The sequence below is a fragment of the Poromitra crassiceps genome, assembly GCF_964638095.1.
Source record: "Poromitra crassiceps genome assembly, chromosome: 26".
Classification (NCBI taxonomy): Eukaryota; Metazoa; Chordata; class Actinopteri; order Beryciformes; family Melamphaidae; genus Poromitra; species Poromitra crassiceps.
Genome location: NC_139640.1, coordinates 14775861 through 14799416, shown reverse-complemented (window position 1 = coordinate 14799416; position 23556 = coordinate 14775861). Strand labels below are relative to the sequence as shown.

Sequence of the window (23556 nt, the reverse complement as noted above, 5' to 3'; positions counted from 1 at the left end):
TCAGATGATGAGATGATGGGAATAAGTCAATTATACTTTTTCATGCCATGGTTGAATTATCTTTTATTTACCTCTTTCCCCCCCTTGCTTCATTATTTGAAGATAATATCAAAAGTTGATTGTTCAATATCTTATATTTCCTTGTAAGCACATGCTATCCATACGGTATTTAGGATGTATGATATTAATCAAACAATACAAAAACAGCATTTCAATAATGATGTCTCCCTGTTTTTGTGTGAGAGTGTTGTGTGTGCGGCTCTTATGTTAGGGCCTTAAAGCAGCTACGAGCAAGATTTTTGTTATTAAACAGTATAATTATAATATTGATGCATCACATCTTACCTATAATAGTAGCTGAGACCAAAGCCGTGTGAATCGGAGATTGCTCTCTTGATGATTATAGAGTCTGTGTCTGTCTACCGGCGGGCCGGATAAACCCGGAAGTGAAACGAAACGGTTTACGGCAGCTGCCTGCCTTCAACCGTTTCGCTCTGCCTAGCAACAGACCATGAACACGGAGAACGTCATGCAGGGGCTTGCCACTCTCGCGAACATCTCTCGTTATATTCTAACAGTTTGTTTGGAAGTCATTTTGTTATTTTGTGGTTATGGCCGAAGTGGCTGCCGCAAACCGTTTCATTTCACTTCCTGATCTGCCCCGGCCGCAGACAGACTAATCGTCAAGACAACACTGGCCGATTCACTCGGGGTTCAAGCGAGACTACTCTGCGTTGGTCTCGTCTACTATTAGAGATAAGATGTGATGCATCCATATTAAATTTAGACTGTTTAATAACAATCGAAAATCTTGCTCGTAGCTGCTTTAAAGCATGGGAACATTTTTTTAAGATAAGAAAAATGGCATGGAAAGTTCCCTCAGTATCAGTCAAATCAAAGAAAGACAAACATTCATATTTTCTCTGGTTTGATAAAGCTTTGTGTGTGGCCAAAATTAGCCCAAACAACACCATTATGTAAGTCTGGTCAAAATGACCCAAATGGCAAAAGTCCTCACATAATATAAAGATGCGTGTGAACTAGTCCTCCCCTACATACGCTGAGGGCAAGTCCAGGTCCATCATCCTCTGCTCCGCCTCGCTCAGCCCGTAGGGGGAGCCGCCACAGCTGCTGCTGCTGTAGTCTCCGGACATGGGCAGAGAGTGGCACCGGCCCTTCCTCTGCTCCGAGGCCGACGCGCTAAACGTGGAGCTGCGCTGGCGCCCCTTGTGGCCGGAGGAGGCCGCGGCGGAGCAGGACTGAGCCTCCTTTAGTTTCCGGGCCAGGATGTTCCTCTGGATGGGCGACGGGCCGCGGCGGTTCCAGTTGTGCTCGGCCCGCTCTGCGCGGTCCAGACCCAGGAGGTGGTCCCCCCCTCCACGCGGACTGGCCACGACTGGGCCACCGATCCCCGAGACCCCGCCTCCAACTCCGATCTCACCACTCGTCTGTCTCTCTCTTTCCCTAGTGCCGTTGAGCTCTGCTTCACTGTGTATCACAGGCACTGAGGTGGCTTTAGTGTTGGTCCCTGTGTGTTTGAGTTCACTGTTGTGACGAGGAGCAGTTGTCTCTATCCAAGGCATCCTCTGCTCAGCGCCACGGGGTCTACTAGACCCGGCCCAGTCTGAGGCCCCGTGCTCTGGGATGGGGTAGGAGGGGAAGGGGGGGTACGGCGGGCCCCCCTCCCTGATGCCTCTGGTCCAACTGCTTCCCTCGGGAAGTGTCCGGGACATCACCTGGAAATGACAACGCATTTACTGTATATGATTGATATGGTTTTTATATGATTTATTATATGGTGGTGATTCTTCAACTTGATGACGTGCGTAAACAGAGCCACACCGATACAGATTAGGGCTGCACAATGAATCGTATTTTCAGCGTCATCGCAATATGAACGTGCGCAATGAACTCATCGCAAAGACTGCCTGAAAAGCAATGAATAACAAAAGTGGGTTTATTGACATGCCGTCATGCATTCCCACTCAGCATCTGATCATTTTGTCTTGTGTTGTAAATCCAGCGTACACCTTTCCCTTGCAACAGTGCGCTCCGCCCCTCTGCCAAAGCCCAAACACGCTGTGTGTAGTTTCAGCTAGAGTCAGTGTGTATTTCATTTCTTTATTCAGTGGGCATAGGCTATGTTTGGGGTCTATGTTAGCATTATTAAAGCAGAAAGACATAGCAACTGTATAGCTAATATGCATACTTTAATATTTGTTTATCGCAAGTCGTATCGTCATCGCTATATTGAACAATGTTATCGCACATCACAGATTTTCCTCATATCGTGCAGGCCTAATACAGATCATAGGGAATAATGCTACCTACAGTAACAGTATACATTTAAAGCCATAATTAAAGTCGGATAGTCTAACCTGGGTCATGCTCCTTTCTCTGAACTGCCTGGAGGGGGCAGCAGGTGGAGGCTGGGGTTTGGTATCGTTGAAACTGGAAGTCCGGCGGAAATTGGGATTCTTCTTATACGAGTTTCCTACGCCTCGGCCTCCTGCTAGGCCGCTCCTCTCCACCATCTCCACCCAGTCAGCAGTGCGCTCGCGCCATTTTGAGCTGTTCTGCCCACCCGCAGAAGCAGAAACAAGAGGCCCCAGGACGAGCTCCACTCTGGGACTCGGTCTGTCCGTTTGCAGCGGGGCTCTGGGCTCAGAGAAGGAGCTCAGATGGCTGAGAGGATGGTCCTGCTCGTGGAGGAGGCCCAGGGGACCAGGGTGAGTGCAGGCTGTGGGTGTGGGAGCGGGCGACTGTCTGGCTGAGGCACACGTCTCCAGCAGGGTGTCATCATGGACCGGGCTGGAGGAGACGTGGTACACCTGAGTGGCTTCCTTCAAACCTTGCTTCTTCATCTCCTTCAACTGCTGCTGTGCCAGGCGGTATCTGCAGAGACAGTGACACAGTACTTTATCTGCCAACACAAGGACTCACAGTCAGAATGAGTTTGACCAGTGGTGGAAAAAGTACTTCAATTCTTTACTTAAAGGATAATTCAGTTTTTTACTACCTGGACCTTATTTCCAGCTTTAATTATGATTTTTAGCTGACCCTGAAACTTTTTTTTTACTGGATTTTTTTTACTTTTTCTACAGCAGTTTAGAAACGAGGAATACGGGGCATGTTTAATGCGTGTATTTACGTCCTGTAAATAGCTTATTTTCTGACATGCGAGTGGCTCATATGCTTATTATGGTACTTGCATGAATGTGGCCTGTTGCATTTACCTCTGCCAGTCATCCATTGCTCTGTTTTCCATCCGGGGGAATCAGAGCTCAGACTCAGTTGAGAGCTTAGAGCAGTCAATCAGATATTTATCTGATTTCGATAATATAGATGATGCATTTGAATTCGATGGCCGCCCGTATTTATTTGAGCTACCGATGTGGCGGACAGCAAACAGAGCCGCGTTGCACCGAGGTAAATACATTGTTCATTTGATCATTGTCTCTATGATGTAATAAGAATATGAGCCGCTGCATGTCATAAAATAAGCTACTTGCAGGACGTAAATACTCGCTTTACACATGCCTCATATTCATCGTTTCCAGGCCGCTGCTCGGCGCGTAATAACGTTTTGTTGGATCCAGTAAAAAAACAGAAAACAAACAAAAAAACATTTCAGGGTCAGCTACAAATCATAATTAGAGCTGGACATAATAATAATTCTCCTAAAGGGACACTTCACCAAAGAACAATGGCAAGTTATTTTGGACATGATATCACACATCCAAAAACTGTAAACAGTTCTGCAGCCATTCATTTAGTTTGACAGTTATTGAGAGTTTAATTGAGTTAAGTGTGGACCAGTGATGTCATCAGACGGCACTGAATCATTGTCAAAACACACACACACACACACACCCACAGCAGCACAGAGCCCATCTCCACACAGCAGAGGAGAGAGAGGGAGAACTCAGTCAGATAAAAAAAAACACAGAGCAATCATCCTATCAGACGCTGCAATCTTTGAATGAGAGATTGCACTCTGCGTGCTTATTGGCTGGACGCCCCCATTAGGGCTGTGAATCTTCACTGGCCTCACGATTCGATTCGATTACGATTCAGAGGGCTACGATTCGATTCGATTACGATTATCGATGCATCTTAAATCGATGCATCACTTTTTTCCGCAATACATGATTTATTTTTTCTCACTTTCTTTTTTCTCACTGTGTGGCTACTTTTAAAATAAAAGTGCATTTGGAATTGCATTGTATTATGATCCATAATTAAAATAAACAACTGCATGTACTTCCATTATATTTTATTTGATTATATATATTTTTTTAAATAATCGATTTTTGACATTTGTGAATCGATGCAGAATCGTGCACGTCCGCATCGCGATGCATCTTATAATCGATTATTTTTGACACCCCTAGCCCCCATGTGGGTCCACTGCTCAAACGTTGCAGCCCAGAAATGTCCCGGACACAGCAGAACATTGTGGAAACACTAAAAATACAGCCAGAGGGCTCTCTCTCTGCAGACAAACACACCAGCACACAATTCCAGTGGGTCATAAGTGATGATTGAAGGGGGATAACTTTTGTATGAGTGTATATATTGCTTTTTTTTTTATAAAAAATACAGAGAAAAGTTGCAGACTGCAGAGAATCCCTTTAAATCCCATAGCTAGTTAAACGTTATGAAAAAGGTGGTTTAAAAGCTTTAGAACTTTCAAACGTAGAACGTTCAAACTGAACATGCTACAGCCACTGGTACAGAGGTTCCTCTCAATTCATAAACTTGACCTCAAATAAACTTTATTTTATTACAGTGTAGGGTTAGGGTACAATTGAGTTCATAAGTGAATAAAACAGAGATATTTCTTGTTTAAATATTATTTTTGCAATATAGTTTTGCTGCACTGTCAGACTGGCAGCTTCTATAATAAAAAATATTTTTTCCCTGGTTTCCTTGGCTCACCCCACTTACAGTATACTCCTCATTAGTCATTACTATGGTCTAAACTTTAAAGAATTACACAGATTGACCTGATGGTGGCGCTATAACAGCCCTCTTTACATTTTGGTCCATCACTTTTGAACTGTAGCGTCTACAAACAAAAATCTCCCCCCCCTGTATTCCTTGGCTCATCCCACTTCTACTCACATAGGCCCACCCATTCCCTGCCCACTACTTAGTTAGTACACCCTAGCAACCATCTAAAAAATGCTCTAGCAACCACCTGGAAACTCCCTAGCAACCAGTTGGTACACTCTTGCAGCCGCCTAGCTACACATTGCCGATTCTGTCTGTATTTATACTGGATCAAAGGCCAGGGGCGTTGCAAATCCACAAAAACCTTCTAACTATTAAATGTATGGTCTTATGTGAGTAATTGTGTGCCTCAGAAAGTAAGTTGACATTACTTTCAAACCTAACCCCAAAAATGGACACTTTTCTACAAGGTCTGGATTTCCACTTCCTCATTGAAGAGAGCGGAGCACACGGTGCTAAAATGCATGATCTTATCACGTCATAAGATTGAATCGAATCACACACACACACACACGCACGCACGCGCGCACACACACACTGGCACACACACAGTAGCGCAGTGCACTCGCAGCGGCAGAGATCTCTTCCTCTCTGTCCGTAGGCTATGCGCAGAGCAACGCGCGAACACACACACACACACTCCATCTCTCTTTCCTTCTCTCTCTCTCTCTCCGTTTCCCTCCCTCTCTCTCTCGCTCTCTCTCTCTCTCGGAGGAGACCTGCAGTCCTGCACGCACACACACGGGACACGCCCACACAGTCAGCGGGAGAAAAGACTGTCTAAAATCTAATTGATTCTCATGACTTTTGTCACGACTGTCAAACCTGAATTTATATACTTTGCGACGTTCAAATTTGGCTGGTGGCTTATTAACATAGGTTCCTGTGATGTGATGAACTCAAAATGCTAAATAATAAAAAAAATATTTCTGGTTTCCAGGTTAAGTATAGCACTTGAGTAATGTACTTAGTTACTTCCCTCCTTTGAGTTTTGCAATATAACGCTGACAGAATATAATTGTATGAACCGAATAAAAACCATATTTTTTACACATACCCAAATATGGGTGGCAGCAGCTTTTGATGACCTGTGGGAGAGAGTCTTTCTGGATCCTGTGACAGAGGCATCACCAGAGGCTGAGTGGCCAGGGGAGGAGGCCTGTCTCTCTGGCCGAGGCCCCCTGCTGGCCCCCCCTGGCTCTCCGACAGGCTGGGTCTCTGCAGACTGTGCCCGCAGATGGACGCCTCGTCGGAGAGCTTCCGCCCCCCGGGGGAGTGCATGATGGAGCCCTGACGCACGACGCTGCACTGAGGCGTGCGGCAGAGCTTCCTCCACACAGTGACCACGACGGTAGCCAGGATCACAGCCAGGCACAGGGAGATACCGACCACCGCCACCAGGTTAGCACCCAGGGGCGTCGCTGCTGCTACAGGTGCAGGGGGGAGGGAGGGGGAGGGAGCGGGCAACGCTGAGGAGGAAAGGGAGACGATCATGTAAACCATGTGCTCATACTGCTCTGCCATCACCAGTGTTGGGGGTAACTCATTACAAAAGTAACATATTACATGTAATGTATTACTTTTAGCAGTAACTCAGTAATATAACTTATTACTTATAGGATGTCAGTAATATTATACCAGTTACTTTGTCAAGTAACTCAAGTTACAAATTGAGTTACATTTTATTAAATCAAAGCACATATTTAAAAAAGATACAATCATTTCCCAATCAAACTGTGTGTTTTTATGCAAATAACCACTATAGATGACAATAACAAAGGAAAAGAATAACATTTCGAATTTTGGATTGTTTACACTGACTTCAAATTATTTTTTGGGATGTACCGGGGCGGCGATGTCATTCTGCTCCTGCTGTTGTTTTGGTAAAAGTAATGCAAAAGTAATGTAATAAGTAACAAGTTACTCTGCACAGAAAGTAATATTGTAAAGTAACGTATTACTTTCAAATTAAAGTAACTAGTAACATGTAGTATATTACATTTTGAAAGTAACTTGCCCAACACTGGTCATCACACAGTGTTTTTCTAGTCTGCAAAACACAAAGAAATTACATTTTGCAGGAAGAGGAGGGCAAAAGAGAGTGAGGCCAGTGAATAGAATGAAAAAATAGATATAGATATTTGAATGACTAGATAGAAGAAGGGCTTTATCTCTGAAAGGGAGACGCAAAAAAAATGGAAAAGAGTTAGAGTGATAAAGACAGAGTGAGACAGAAGGTTTAGGTGTACAGTGTACATCTAAACTCTCTGTCTCACTAATCTGTGTATATTGTACACTAATAAATCAATCATTATCTGATTAATGGAATTACCAGATTAATGAAGTGCTCATATAAACAGCATGGTCCCATATGCTTTATCGGATTATGAGAAATCTTTTTGCTGACTTTTTTTTGCAGTGCATGGCCCAATCTCAATGTCCACAGTCACAGACTCGCGGATTTGAGGCGCGTTCCCACTACTTACACTAAAGTGCATGTAAACGCATCAATCAGATTATTATCATTACCCGGTTATTCCCAGTTATCAGATTTTTGTGTGCATGTAAACGCGGACATGACGGACAACAGACAGAAGACAACAGGAGAGACTGACCGCTGCAGTCCTCCAGTGAGCAGAGGGACTGTTCCTTCAGCACGCCGGTGCACTGCGCCCCTCCACCAGCAGAGGGCAGCAGACAGTCACGGAGTCGCTCCCTCACCCCCTCTCCACAGGTCACACTGCACACGCTCCATGGCTGCCAAGGGCCCCAGGACTCTGCAGGAAGACACATGTGACCCCCCAAAAAAGAGAAAAAGATGATTTTCCAGATGAATAAATGACTTGAGGGATATACATGCAAATGCTGCATCAGGTATCAATGGGTTAATGTAGATGAAACGTGTGTAATTGGCTCCTTCCAGCATTTCAGAAAAGAAAAAATGCATTCAGGAAATGCCTAAATCTGAAATGCAGGGTGTCAGGGGGGGGACTCAGTGAGCGCGTGTGTGTCTGAGCTGACTGACGTTCAAGTATGTATGTGCCGCCGACAATGTCCCGGCTCCAGGCTTACGTTGAAGCATGTTTCTCGCATAACTGTACGAATGTGACGCATTTGATGTCAATTCCTGTATTTTTTCATATCACAATTATATATTTCAATGTTTTTTCCCAATAACGTGCAGTCCTACCATGTGATGATGACAAGACAAGATGGACGGCACGTCTCACCTGCAGTACTCCTGTGAACCACCAGACAGGTCTGTGCTGGACTCGGCGAGCGACTGAAGTTGAAGACAAAGCGAAAGCAGTACTTGTTCCTCCCGGGGTAGAAGAGCGAGCAGTTGAACTGGGTCTGGTTTTCTCCCTGAGTCAGCCAGTGAAAGGCCAGTGGTGGAGAGCTGGGTTCCTCCGATCCTCCGTCCTGATACAGCGACACCTTGCCGTTGATCTGAGCGCAGGGCGGGGAGAGCAGCGTCACAGACACGCTCCCCTCGCAGCCGGTCCTGTAGGCCGGGGCGTTGTCCACCAGCAGCTTGTAGGAGAAGATGCGGGAGAGGTAGAGGGGTCCGGAGCTCCTGACCTCCTGGGCCGTGTGAGGGGAACGCAGCGCCACCTGGATGAAGTCTCTCTGGGCGAAGGGGAAGGCGCAGGGCAGCCGGACGCTCTGGGAGCGCAGGGCTCTGACGGGGAGGAGCGTGCGGGCGCGCACCTTGTCGATGCTGTTGCGACCGATCTGGTTGTGCTCCACGTAGCTGACCTCCAGGAGGAGGGCCGAGGCCGGGACACTGGAGCACGCCTGGAAGTGTTCGTTAGTGGAGATGCCCACCTGGTGGTGACACACAGGGAAGATACAGGCTAAGGTATGTAGAATAGGTGGGTTGTTCTGTCTTGGTCAAATCTATTTTTGTGTGTTTTGTGCTCTTCCTGATGTTTCTTTCTCCTATGTCACATGACATGTCACATGACATGTCACATGACATGTCATTCTGTTCTCTGGTTGATTGTTGATCACTTAGATCAGTGCAGCAAGCAAGAAAGAGCGTCAACAACAGGCTACAGATCCAAAACATCCTCTCTTCGGCCATGTGCCAGCCCAAAGCCGCCTTAAATCTAGAAACAGCTTCCTAAAGAGTCGAGCACAAGCAGTGAAAGAGTCACTGATCAGTGGGAAGAAAGACTTAGCCACCTCCCACCAGCAACAACAATGGAGCTACAGGTGAGCGAGGCACTGCCCCCCGTGGAGCAGACACAAACTATGCAGTGTGGAAATGCCTAAACAGACTTAAGATCTGGTGTTGGACCAGCAAAAGCCACTCTCGCAAAATGGGGATATTTGAACGACGGGGACGTTGTGTGTGTGACTGCGGCATCGAACCACAAACCATGCAGCACCTCCTGATTAGGGATGGGCATCGAATTTCGAATTTTCGAATAATCGTTGTTATTATCAAGGTCGACTTTTATTATTGAAATTCGAAATTCAAAAAAAAAAAAAAAATTTTTTTTTTTTTGAGTGAAATGTTGCATTGTCTCCCCTGATTCTAAGTATAGTCAAATCGCTTGGTTTGAGCAAGTAAAACAATTTTTATAAGCATTTTAAGCAAGGTTTATGGAAAAATGAATGGCGGATGAAATCCCATGAAGAGGGAGAGGGGGTGACTTTGGCACCCCTTTGGCACTCAGACCTGAGCCTACTAAATATTTAATGAACCACTCATGATTGTCAAAACTGTTTTTTATTTTCGAAAATGTCAATGTCATGTAACATGTTCTTTACTTCAGTGGTGCAATGCTTGTTTGAGCTAAAAATCCACAGCAGAAGCTTTTTATATTAATTAATAAAGCCGTAGACTTAGAATCAGGGGAGACAATGCAACATTTCACTCACAAAAAAAAAAAAAAAAAAAAATACATTTTTAATTTTTTTTACATTTTTATTTTTATTTTCGAATTTCGAATTAAATTCGAATTTGGCCAGCGAATTTCGAATAGTGTTTTTGCTAGAAATGCCCATCCCTACTCCTGATATGCCCCCCCCCTGCTGGAACACCCCTGCACAGCATCGGACTTGGCGGGGGTTAAATGAGAAAGGACAGCAGTGTGTTCAGCTGTGGCGGAAACACATCGAGCATTGTAACTGACATTTCTTTGTGGACACGATAAGAAGAAGACTTAGATCTAGTTAGGCTCTTCTTCTTTTTTTACCACGACGCCGGCTGGGGCTGTGGTCATAAGGAGGCATTTTAGGGTGACTCACTTACTGGAACACTTACTGAGGTATAATTGGTGCAAATTCCTGTGCTAAATATTTCCTCAATCAGCCTGATGGGGGCGCTATAGTTAAAGGTAAAAATGTCAGACTTTGACATGCCATAAGTTCCACACCGTAAGTCAGATGTTCACAAAACTTTCCCACGTGTTCAGCTGACTTTGTACTACAAATTTGCGTGGTGGTCCGCCTGAAATTTTTTTGAGATATTTTGAAAGTTTTTTTGGGGGGGGAAACAAAACCAAAACCATCTCCTCCTACACCGTTTGACCGATGACCACCGTTTTTTATGTAGTATCCACAGACCTATCTCGTTACAATTTGTTAAAAGGTTGTTGCTATTTACTGTCATTGTGAAGATATCCATTTTTACACTTTAGGTGAAAAGATGAAAAAAGATTGTGAAAAGATGAAAAGATGAAAAGATATCATCAATGACCATGTCTGCATAGTGGTTTTATGATTGAACAGTAGGGGGCAATTACAATTACCCCCCCCCCCCCCCCCCATATTATCTTGTCCTTTGAGACATGTGATAAAGGGCTATATAAATAAACTTGAACTAAAACTTGAAACTAGAACGACCGCACCACGGATTTATGCCTCCGCCATTAGTTCATTCTTGAGTCCAAATCGCCATTTGAGGCAAATTGGAAGAAATTCCGTCAAGGCGCTCCTGGGATGTTGCGTTACAGAGCTTGGAAATTGGGTGTGTGAGGTCACAGTGACCTTGACCTTTGACCTTTGATCACCAAAATGCAATCCGTCCATCCTTGCGCCCAAGTCGACGTTTGGGCCAAATTGGAAGAAATTCCATCAAGCCGTTCTTGATATATCGTTTTAACGAACTTGGGAATGGCATTCGTGAGGTCACGGTGACCTTGACCTTTGACCACGAAAATGTAATCAGTTCACCCTTGAGTCCAAGTCGATGTTTGAGGCAAATTTGATGAAACCCGTTAAGGCATTCCTGAGATATCGCGTTAACAAGCTTGAAAATGGCGTTTGAGAGGTCACAGTGACCTTGACCTTTGACCTTTGACCACCAAAATCGAATCAGATCTAATCAACGTTACCGCGGGCACGCTCGTGACGTTATAAGGACGCGCCGAGCTCAGGCCTGTACACTTGACTCTTGTGTTGTCACCTAAGCTGGAAGACGCAGATCGCCTTGTGGCATGAGGCGATGGTCGCTTTCCTAGGGTGATCGCGGAGCTGAGGCTACATTCTAAACGGTATGTGTGTGTGTGCGAGTGTGTGGTGAAGTGTGTGGAAGCCTGATTGTGTGGTAACGCCAATGCCGGTATGTGTTTTTAGAGTGTTTGTATTCGGTGTATGTCATTCTTGTATATTTCTGATGTATTGGGTGGCTTATTCACCTTATTCTTTGCCCACACATGGACGCTTCCGCATTACGTCATTTCGTAATAGTATTTCCGTTTAGACTTGCCAAAAACCCCGCAGGCAAAATGGCCGCGCACACTCCCCTCCTAAAGTGGCAAAATTACTCCCCCATAAAGTAACATATCTTGGCCAATACGTATGTAACATACAAAATAAAACAACCCGTAATATCTTAATTTTATGTAGAATGCAGAGGACATGTAACTGTTTAGTTAAACTTGCATTCCAGGAATATTGTGCTCTAAAGATAACGTTAGTGGCTCGAGACTGTTTCGTCCTGAAACCCACATAGGTTGCGCCAGGCGTAACCTATGTGCGATTCGAAATAACGCAGCCGAGATAGAAACGTTATGAATATAGCCACGTTATAAACAACAAACTAACGCTGGTGATCCGTATGGAAACAGTGTTACTCGAAATGGTTAAAAGTTATATCAATTTGGTCATTCAGTGGCATTTTACTGCCATATAACATAACTAACTAGCGGCTAATATTAGCCACAGAAGGCAACTAGCGCTGAACCGGAAGAACAAATACATTTGCGTTGAACGCGGAAGAGAGAAAAAGTGGGCGTGGTGAATAAGATGAATAGAATGTATTGTTCTTGTTGGTGTTTTTAAGGAGAAGTTGGCCAGGAGTGTTGGAAGCCAGGCCTGTGTCACTGTACTTGCCCCTATTGAATTGCTCTAAAGATGTATTTGTAAATTGACTCGCCATATAAAGAGAAGGCGCAGATATGCTTTGAAATTGTAATGCAAATAAAACCGCCTATTGAGGGATCTGTTTCGGACATCTATTTGTGGAGGGGGATTTTACCTGCGACCACATTACACAATAAACCAACTTCTTATGTCAAATTCTACCTGGAAAGATCCTGAGTGGTTGCCGGCCCTCTCCACAGCGATGTGAAAGGTGGGCCACTGCACCTGCAGTTCAGAGCTCCACCACCAGGCCGTGCTCTCTGCGGCGCTGGCCTCATGTGTCCCGTCGTTAGCACCACGAGAGTCGGTTCGCCTCAGATGGAAGCGGAACGTTCCGGAGTACAGGAAGCAGGAGCAGTTGAACTCGACCCTGCCCTCCGATTGGTCGCCGGGCAGCGCTGTGGTCAGCAGGGTGGTGTTGGTGTCCGTGTTGACCAACGAGAGGCTCATGTCGCGGACGCTGCCGTTGGATTCGCCGCTGTAGTCCACAAACACGCTGGCGTTGCTAAGGGCAACGTGGAAGGAGGGCCAGATGTTGAGTCCTGCCATCGCTACAGGGGAGGAGGCAGAAAGGTGAGAGATTACCAGTGTTGTGAAGTAATATATTACTAAGTAAACTGTAATCTATTACTTTCCCCAGTAATGAGTAGTAAGTCTACCTGTTTGCCCCTGTTGCAGATTTTACAACTACGTTATTAAAAACAGAAGCTATTTAAAATATTGTGTCTCATTATCACTTTGAGCCAGGTGTGCTCTTCATCAAGCTTAATAACCTTTATGGATTCATTCATAGGATGTAGGGGAAAAATGGAAGCCTTCGCTGTGCTTACCGGCGAAGCGATTAGGCCTATATTATTATTATATTATAGTCTGAATTTTGATGAGAAAGGACACAATAAAAAAATTTGTGGGGTTTAACGGAAAAGTAATAATAATAAATTACTAGTATTATTACTTTTACTCCACTCATTAGAGTAGTGTAACGAATTACTGTTGGCAGGGAGTAATATTACTTTTGAAAAGAGTATAATGAGTAATGATCAATATTTTCTATTCAATAGATTTTGTCGTACTTTGTTTATTTTTAAAAATAAATAAATGGTTAAATCTGGTATGGCATTTTCATATTTTCAATCGGCTGTCTTGGTGTGACCTTGCAAGCTGTCAGTCAGCTTGCCTGTAGGTTGTATATTCATTCACAGTTTCTTGACGGATTTTCTGTATTGAAGTGATCACACGACACTGACAAAAAGAGTTCTCTGGGTCAGTCTATTTTGGGTCAGTCTATTTTGGGTCAGTCTATTTTGGGTCAGTCTATTTTGTCTGATATGTGATGGAAGTATGGCTTTCAAATGGAAGGAAAACAACTCAACAGGTAGACAGTGTTAGAGGTGGACTGCTAGGGGAACGCCTCTGAACTGAAGAAGTACCAAAATTGGGGAGTAGTATAACTGCATGTGGCTCAATTACTAGTTCAACTACAATTTCAGTAGTTGGGTGGTAGTTTAACTACACCCAAATCTCAGTAGCTTTTTCAGTAGTGAACTATACTTTGGGTCATGTAGTTTATGTAGCTAAATTCAAAGTGCAAACTAAATTACATAATTTCATAGAATTCTCATGATTTTTTTTGCCATACAATATGGCACAATGCCATAGTTCATTGGTCAAGGTTGTCATTTAACCCATTGATACCTGATGCAGCATTTGCGTGTATATCCCTAATTTGTGTGTGTATCCCTTTAAGACCGTGAACCGTGCTTAAAGGGATACACACACAAATGCTGCACCTGGTATCAATGGGTTAATGATAATCACCTGCTATTTGATTAAAACCAAGATGTCTGCGATCCAATACGATGAACTTCCCTAAACATGTCGCATTTTCCTGATCCCACCACCTCAACAAGTGCTCCCTATCCTCTCCTGAAAACACATCCTTTGGCTGCCTCAGTGAGGACTGGCCCGCCCTGGTCCCTAAATCAAACACACCCCTATGCTTTACTCAGTGTCAGTTCAGTTGTACCTCCGTGTAACAATATGTTGACCTGCTCTGACAAAATCAGTCACATGTAGCAGAGGCCCATTTGTGTAGAAACATGATTTTATGAGAAAATATATATTTTTTTTTTGCTGTTTTGGGGTTTCATCAGATTTTTAGTAAAACGAAGCATTGGCTTTCATTCTGTGATTATTGTGAACTTCGAATGCTAAATATAGTTTTGAAGCTCATAAATGTAGCGATGACAAGCAGAACTACCGTAAATTCCGGACTATAAGCCGCACCTTTTTTCCCGTTTTTTGGCCTTTTTTGGCCCCTGCGGCTTATATAACGGTGCGGCTTATCTATGGATTAAAAAAAAAAAAAAAAAAAAAAAAATCTCTCTTTTTTAGCACTCTTTCTAACTATAAATCCTATATAACTATAATAAGTTTTAATTTCCTCTCTTGCCCTCTTTTCACCACACTGTATGACACTGTATGACACTGTGTGCACTGTAAAAAACAACACAGGTGGTGTTGTGTTATGTTGTTTTGTTGAAATGTTAATAAATGGGAGCTTCCTCAAACAGCCATCTCTTTCCCGACAATCCCCTCTGTGCATGAACCCTTACATATGGTAATTAAACATTAAAAAAAAAAAAAAAAACATTAAAACACCCGCGGCTTATAGTCCGGTGCGGCTTATATAAGAAAAAAATAGTCAACTTTGCAGGTGCGGCTTATACACCGGTGCGGCTTATAGTCCGGAATTTACGGTAGCTTACTTTGTCAAATTTTGAGGCCGTTTTTCTCAAAAACGGTTTGGAGACAGTCAAGACATAAAGGGGTGTATCTCACTCAATCTTTGGACTACAAAGATAATTTAGATATAGCTTGTACTCTCCTCTTTCCACAGTGTATAAAAGTCAAAATGTGTTTTCGGGGTCAATGCGACTGATTTTGTCAGAGCCGGTCACACATATGAGATTCACACTCAAGATTGTGATTTCCCCTGGTGTCGTTTGGATGTAGTTGAACTACTTTTTGAAAGTGGTTTTAGTTTGTGAGTACCGTAAATTCCGGACTATAAGGCGCACCGGTGTATAAGCCGCACCTTCAAAGTTGACTATTTTTTTCTTATATAAGCCGCACCGGACTATAAGCCGCGGGTGTTTTAATGGTATTTTTTTTATTTTTTTTATTGTGTTTTAATGTTTAATTACCATATGTAATGCTCCCATTTATTAACATTTCAACAAAACAACATAACACAACACCACCTGTGTTGTTATTTACAGTGCACACAGTGTCATACAGTGTCATACAGTGTCATACAGTGTGGTGAAAAGAGGGCAAGAGAGGAAATTAAAACAGAAGTGGCTTTATAGTTAGAAAGAGTGCTAAAAAAGAGAGATTTTTTTTTTTTTTTTTTTAAATCCATAGATAAGCCGCACCGTTATATAAGCCGCAGGGGCCAAAAAAGGCCAAAAAACGGGAAAAAAGGTGCGGCTTATAGTCCGGAATTTACGGTAGTTAAGATGTAGTTTGATTACTTTTCACTGGTAGTTTTAAAGTAGTTTCCCAAACACTGCCGAAAATCAAAAACTACTCTCACACAGCTCCAAGAGCTATTGTGCTGTGTGGATCTTGTTGTGCGGCAGAGCTCTCTTCCTGTTCCTGAGGAAAGAGGGTGTGGGGAGAGGAAGAGAGACTGACCCTGCACTTACCCTCTCCTCCCTGTTCCTTCAGCCACTCAGCTTGAATCAGCACATAGGCAGAGAGCAGTTTCGCCATCAGGATGTAGTGCATTGGAGGACCACGCTATTCCCCCCAGTTCCCCTCCCCCCCCCCAAACAGGCGCCCCCGACCGACCAGAGGAGGCGCTAGTGCAAGCGACCAGGACTCATACGCCACCGGCTTCCCACCCGCAGACACGGCCAATTGTGTCTGTAGGAACGTCTGACCAAGCCGGAAGTACCGCTGCCGGGAATTGAACCCGCATCTCCGCGGTGGTAGGAGACGCCCCCTGTCCCTGTGACAGAGGTTTGTGTTTATGAGCTAGGGGTCAGAGGTCATGCTCACCGTATCCCAGGAGCGCCAGTAGGAACAGCGACAGTGAGACAGAAGCCTGTGGCATTCCGCTTCCTCCTCCACCATCCCACACCTCTAGAAGTCAGAGAGAAATCACAAAACAAGACAACAAAGAAACAAAAAGAAAGAAAGAAACAAATGTAATAAGAAGGTGGCAATTATGGATGCCAATTTTAATCCATTTCTTTAATCCAGTGGTTTTCAAACTTTTGAATCGCTTGAATCGCTTCAAAAGTCATAAAAGTGATTCACGTTTGTGAAGACGATCCGTGTAGTGTGACTATCCTGGGTCCAACATTTAGTCACTCAGCTGGGTGTAGGAGAGGTGTTTTTTGACGCGCTTCAAAACATTGATGTCCAGGCGGTGTTTTGCAGTTTGGGTGAGAGGTTCCCATTTAATTATGTTTACAGGCAGCAAAACTATTCTGTTAACTATTAAGAAAATACAGTAACGTGAATCTATTGCACAATCCTGTGGCAAAAAACCTGTGTGATCTCCCCATCACCCAAGCAGACACCTGTAAAATATTAGTCTGGGCACCTTTCACCCCGCTTTTTGTCATGGGGGCGTAAACCAAGGAACCGGAAATAAGTGCGCCAAAAAACGTCTTTGTTGCCGTTAGCTTGACGCGGCGAGGTTACGTTAGCTAGAGCCTGAAAACAACAACAACACAAGTTGTATAGTAGCGTTAGCACATTTCTAGTCACTGCCGAGGAAGGTTTCTGGAGAGCCAAAGACAATGGAGTACTCGCCATGTGAAATCTTATGATCAATGTCCATGTCTTTCCCAGCACAGGCAGCAGAGATGCTTCAACTGTTGTACTCGATCCTCCATTATCGATAACAGCGGACAGACAACTAGCGTTATAACTATTCCATCAACTGGCCATTTGTTTGAAAAGTAAAGCTTCTGTATTGGCTTAAAATATGTGAGATTGTGAATCCGCGATGTTTCTACAAGAACTAATTCAAAAACTTTGTTCGGTACGTCCATCTTTTGTTTTGTTGTTTGCCGTTTTATTTTCTGATTCGTTGTGTCTAATTGTCAAGTTAACGAGCTGTTTCCGCTGTTGCTTCCTGTCTAGGGCGGGCTCTAGGCCGGAAACAGGCAGGGTGACAAAATCGCTTGTGAACGGAGGCCAGGCTCTTTCTCGCCGAGAAGAGCCTGGTGACGCGAGGTTAGTAACATATAGACTTCACCAGCTCACCTGTCCACACTGCCACCCAGTGGAAAACTTAAAGTAGGCTCAAATTCCACACTGGACTTGTCGCCTGCTTGCTTGGCTATCTTCTTCCTCTGTATAAGCGGTGAAAGTTAAATTTGCTCTCGTGGTGTTAAATAATTTGAGCAAAAATTTTGAAAATAGCACATGGTCGATTTAATACAGTATGTTTGATCGATACCATTTTATGAATCGTGGCAATTGACAACCAAGTGCCTGTAGGTGTCATCAGACAGGCGAAGGCGCGGCGGTGAGGGTGTGCTCATCTGATCCTGGAACACAGGAAAGGTTTTGAGCCTGTGGCTGTTGTACGCAAGTGTTACAGGCCTCGTAGCTGCAGGAGGTGTTGTTTTGTTCATCACAAATATGTATTTATACCCTGGAGGCCAAACCCTGTGATTGGACCGTTTGAATCCTGGCAGTGTTTGTGAAACACAAAGGGAAAAGGTATTCACCTATTGTTTTTGCTCTAGACGGTGTTTATGTCAGGAACAAGCAGCTGAATGACTGGCCCGACGCTTCCTGTGTTTTATACTTCCTCTCCACAGCCATGGCCTCTTGGGGGATTTTGGGTACCATGTCTGGTGAGACTATTTTCCTCTTGTACATTTCTACCCCCCCAGTTCACCCCCCCCCCCTCATGAAAATTCTGGCCAACGAAGATATCTTTGCACTAAGTAGGCTAACTACAGACTAATACAATCAGTGGAATCAGATGCTCTGATACAGAGGTTTTCAAAGTGGGAGGCAGGCCCCCCTCCAAGCAGTTTCAGGGGAGGCTCGGTGAATGGGAGTGAAAAAATATTTTCTTAGAGGAGTCCTTAGGAGTTAGAACATTAGTTATCAAAAGGAGATCACATAGAATAGCGTAAATGTGATTTGCTTAAAGAGATAGAATTTGTTTTTTGTTTTAATGATTTTAGGTGTCTGGTTTACGGATAAGAAATTGTATATTGATATGACTGACTTTTTACATGTTATGTGTTGTGCGTTCTGTCCTACAACATATGGTAAATGGTAAATGGTCTGCATTTATATAGCGCTTTTATCCAAAGCGCTTTACAATCAGTAGGTACCGTAGTCTACATTCACCCATTCATACACCGATGGCGGCAGGCTGCAACATCGGGAGCAATTTGGGGTTAAGTGTCTTGCCCAAGGACACAACGACAGCAGCTGGGAGGGAGCGGGGATCGAACCGCCAACCCTTGCGTCATTGGCCGACCCGCTCTACCTCCTGAGCTAAAGCCGCCCCTGACTACAACATCAGGGACCATGTTGGAAATAAGTGTTCTCACTTTAACATGTTATCCTTTGGAAGTTCTTTTGTAAATTGTCTTCTCTATATCCATAAATAAAAATCAATCAATCAATCAATCAATCAATCAATCAATCAATCAATCAATCAATCAATCATAGTTCAGAGATATGGCCGTTTTGGGGAATGTTAGTTTTTCCCACTTTTTCCAGAGTCAGAACCATAACATCCCTCTTCAGACCATAGAATAATCTGAAGTAGGTCTATGTGTCAAAGAGGAACATCAGGCTTATCTTATTCGTGGCTCAATTGTTGAGTGTCTATATGGGATTTATGATCCCAAGCTTTTTCTGAGGGGAGGCCCACAGTCCCAGACTTTGAAAACCACTGCTCTCTCATACAGTTATGTTCCCATCTAATCAGCTGACTTCCAACATGCTAATGTGAAGAATAGTGGGTAACATTATAGTGTTCGCTCGGTTAGTTATTTCAAACCACTTACGAGCCCCTAATTCTGCATTGTAGCTAGGGGTGTCACGATACACTCAGTTCACGATACGATACATGATATTGGGTTCACGATAACGATACGATATTTTAACATTTTTTTTTTGCAAATTTGAGTAATTTCACCATTTTCATCCTCCGTGTCTGTAACGTCCCTCGTCTGTTCAAACAAAGCAGTGAAAAGGAGAGCGAGCATGCAATCAGATGCAGATCAGTGCCACCATGTTCAGCTTCTTTTTCTCACGATATGAGATTTCATCTCAACCATACATAGTCACGTTTTGATATCGCGATATATTGTGGGACGATATATTGTGACATCCCTACAAGTAGCACATACTATGTTTCCACTCAAAGTTCTTGATCGGTGATAGCATTTATTAAGGAAGTGGTTGAACATAAATTAGGCGTGTAGGCTACATCTTTGCTCAATATGGTGCTTATATGGTTCTAATAGGTAATAGGCCTACGGTACTTATTTCTCCCCTAATTGGCTTCATGTGTGAATAAGTGGTTTGACACAATAAACCAATATGCATGTTAAGTATGAATTGTTAATATGCATGTTAATAAACATCTTACTGCTAATTGGATAACTGTAGCCTAATTATAAATAGCCTATGTTTTCGCTATCTAAAGTGTTACCAACTATTAGTCTATATCCTATAGCCCAGTGGTTCCCAACCCTTTTTGTATTATGTACCGCTTGAGCTGTTTTTGGGATGCCAATAGTACCCCTCACACATGCGTGTCGATTCTCCTAAATGTGTCATATTAAATGCACCTTTAGTAGAATTGTATTTTCATGTAATAATCAGATCGGTTAGAGATAACAGATCTGATTATTAAATGAAAATACAATTCTGACAGTTTTCATTTGAAAAAGTCACCAGTTTTAACCAAGATGGGCCTATGAAATTACCTTGAATATTGTTTTGATCATTTTGTAAGTCAATTGTAATCCCCAATCTTTCCAAGTAGGCAAGCTGCTCAAGTAGCCTACCCCTAGGTGTACACATATCCCCTGGTTGGGAATCACTGCTATAGCCTACATTTTTTCCCTGTACTGAGCTTCGGTAAATCTCTGCTGAGACATTAGATGTGTGTGTATGTGTGTGTGTGTGAGTTTAAGGTTATTGCTTCTTACCCCACACGACTTATTTGGAAATCTGCATCAATCTAAACTTAACAGAGGTGTGCCAGCATTGCCTTCATTTTCCCATAGCTTAGTTGAACAAAAACAACAATTACAACAACAACAACAAAGTTGTAGGGATTCTACTCACATCTTCTGTTGACTCAGCACGTCATTATTCCACTCCACTTTGTCAATAAAACGCTCATATCATCAGCCGTTAGCATCATTTGGATCGATCACCACTGACGATCAGCCTCGCCGCCGCGTCCTGCCTGACTGTATCACCAGCTACAGTAGAAAGCGTGCGAATGTGAGGCGTGAACGCGCATTCCGCTACCTTGACCAATCACAGGCCTGAGCTAAATGTGAAGCGGCACGCGCATGCTGGGCACGCTGCATTGTTACTGTAGGCACCATGCATGGACGAAGTGAGACAGCTCATAGAGACAGTCCGCGTGTCTGGGAACGCCCACAAAATGTTAAACGGCTGGCGCGCGAGTGGGGTAAAACCGCCCATATATCTCATGGGCTGACTCACCAAAAGACGGTGCTGCGGCTCTAAACTACAGGTTTGGGGGTTCTAGAGCAGAACACAAGACGTCTGCTCAGATGTGCGTTTACTGCGGTGGTTAAATCCCCGATCGTGTCTGCCTGGGCTGGGCTATCAGCTAGATTCTAACTTTGCTGAATGGATAGAACGGGGTTTTTTACCCCACCCTGACCACGCCCCCAACCAGGCTGAGCCAGCTGTTGTGGGCGTTCCTAGAGCCTGTAGGGGCTATGCTAAATCCACCACTTTTTACACTTTTACCATGTTTCAGGTGACTGTATCTGTTTCATGTTTGATGTGTTCATTAATTGTGCATTGTCCCGTCCAAATAAACAATTAAATTAAAGTAAAGTAAAAGATGGGGCATATTAGGCTACTATATAATTACAAAAACAAAACATTTCCATCATTGATCAATCCGTCATCCATCTTCTCTCTAATTGATTACAGTAACTTATTGTAGGTAGCCTAATTGACAACATGTCAGGAGGCAGCGAAAGAGGTCGACCGCTGTCTCTTAAGCCTGATGTCCACCAGCTGCACAAAATGACATCACTGGTCCACAACTTAGGCTAACCCAAATCAACTCTCAAAAACTGTCAAACGATTCATCATTCATCTAGTTTGACAGTTATTGAGAGTTGATTTGAGTTAATGAGTTATTAATTTGAGTTAGTGTGGACCAGTGAGGTCACTGGTCCACACTTTAACACTCAATAACTGTCAAATTAAATGACAGACTTCAAAACCGTTTACAGTTTTCTGATATACTACTGATGTTCTAATGATACAAAGCTGGTTGAAAATGGGCGGAGTGTTCCTTTAAAGGAATGCCTGCAAAACAGTTTAGTTTTTTATTTTTATTTTTTACATGTAAGATGATCTCACAGGAAAAACAATGCTGATTTATTTTGTTGCATCATGTGCAATATAAATGAGCATTGTTTTTCAGTTCTCCTTTAACCCATTGATACCTGATGTAGCATTTGTGTGTGTATCCCTTTAAGACCGCGTGACACGGTTCGCAGTCTTAAAGGGATACACACACAAATGAGGGATATACACGCAAATGCTGCATCAGGTACCAATGGGTAAAGGGTGGGTCAGCTGGGTTTAGTGGCCTATCGTGCATTCCTTTATAACTGGGAACTGGTAATCTTACGACTTCAAAGGTCATCATGAGCTGGGACGGTGACGTCACCAGAGCTGGTATTTCCCATTCCAAACTCGTAGGAGCCTCAGCAGCCCCGACCTCAAAAATCCAAGATGGCTGCAGCAACAACAGTAGTTATAATCGTAGTAATGTTGTTTAGCACTTCTGTTTTGTTTGTGTCTCATTAAATCAGCTGTACACACAGCACTGACTAACATCTATCTGTGTGGACATGAGGCTGCAGTGTTTTGTATGCGCAAAATGCTGCAAAATGCCTTGTTATCAACTGTTATTGCTAACAATGGCTAGCGACTGGATCTGACCAATGAACAGTGAACTTCCCAGCTCAAGTTTTCTGCAAATGGAACGCTAACAAAACGGATGTGATGTCATTTAGCCTCCACATCCCAGTTATTTTTGCGATAAAGGAATGCGCCACTACTCTCCACTGCATTCCTGCTTAAAGTTCAGAAGTTCAACCTTCCAACTGAATCAATTAAGGACATTTCATAGCCTACAAACAGCCTAATCATTTCCTGTAGTTCTTAGAACATATAGTCTCTCTCTCTTTACGCCGTAGCTACTGTGACAAAATGGATAGTCAGGTTATTCCTCATTTGTAATCATTTGCTGAATATCCCAAAGATTGCTTCTTCTCAGACACACCTTCTGTTTCATTCATGGAGTGTGGATGCAGGCAAAGTGCAAACCTATATAAACCTATAGGCATACAGCACAACTTTAGAGTCTTTCCTCTGCTGGCAGTTGGAGTGTTGCAGTACATTGTGACTCACTGAGAAGATATGTATCTGTTTGAGGAGCAGTCAACAGCCACCTGGCCTGGGACAGCAAACGCTTCCAGGCAGGAGAGTGACTACACCAAGAAACACTTGAGGTGCAACAGACGGGTCTATAAGGCCATGCTCAGACTAGGAGGCCAAATCTGATTTGTGAACTTTAGTGACCTATTAATGACTTTATCCAGATTGGTTTTATGAGTCTGGACGCTCCAAGTCTGATTTGTGTCACTTGTCCCAAACCACATTATGGAGGTACCGTAAATTTCGGACTATAAGCCGCGGCTTTTTCCCAGTTTTTTGGCCCTGCGGCTTATCTATGGATTTTTTTGAAAAAAAAAAAAAAAAAAAAAAAATCTCTCTTTTTTAGCACTCTTTCTAAGTATAAATCCACTTCTGTTTTAATTTCCTCTCTTGCCCTCTTTTCACCACACCGCGGACACTGTGTGCACTGTAAAAAAA

At 43.5% G+C, this 23556-nt stretch overlaps 1 protein-coding gene across 1 annotated transcript; it reads right to left on the bottom strand.

The window, feature by feature from the left end:
* Window positions 1-105: 105 nt before the first annotated feature.
* On the bottom strand, window positions 106-20859 carry thsd1 (thrombospondin, type I, domain containing 1). The gene is made up of 8 exons (XM_083661311.1): window positions 20743-20859; window positions 16459-16542; window positions 12556-12944; window positions 8247-8844; window positions 7632-7793; window positions 6074-6485; window positions 2379-2895; window positions 106-1736 (listed from the first exon to the last, which is right to left on the bottom strand). Exons 2-8 carry the CDS (start codon window positions 16511-16513, stop codon window positions 1041-1043), a joined length of 2829 nt encoding a protein of 942 aa, XP_083517437.1. The 5' UTR covers window positions 16514-16542; window positions 20743-20859; the 3' UTR covers window positions 106-1040.
* Window positions 20860-23556: the final 2697 nt, after the last annotated feature.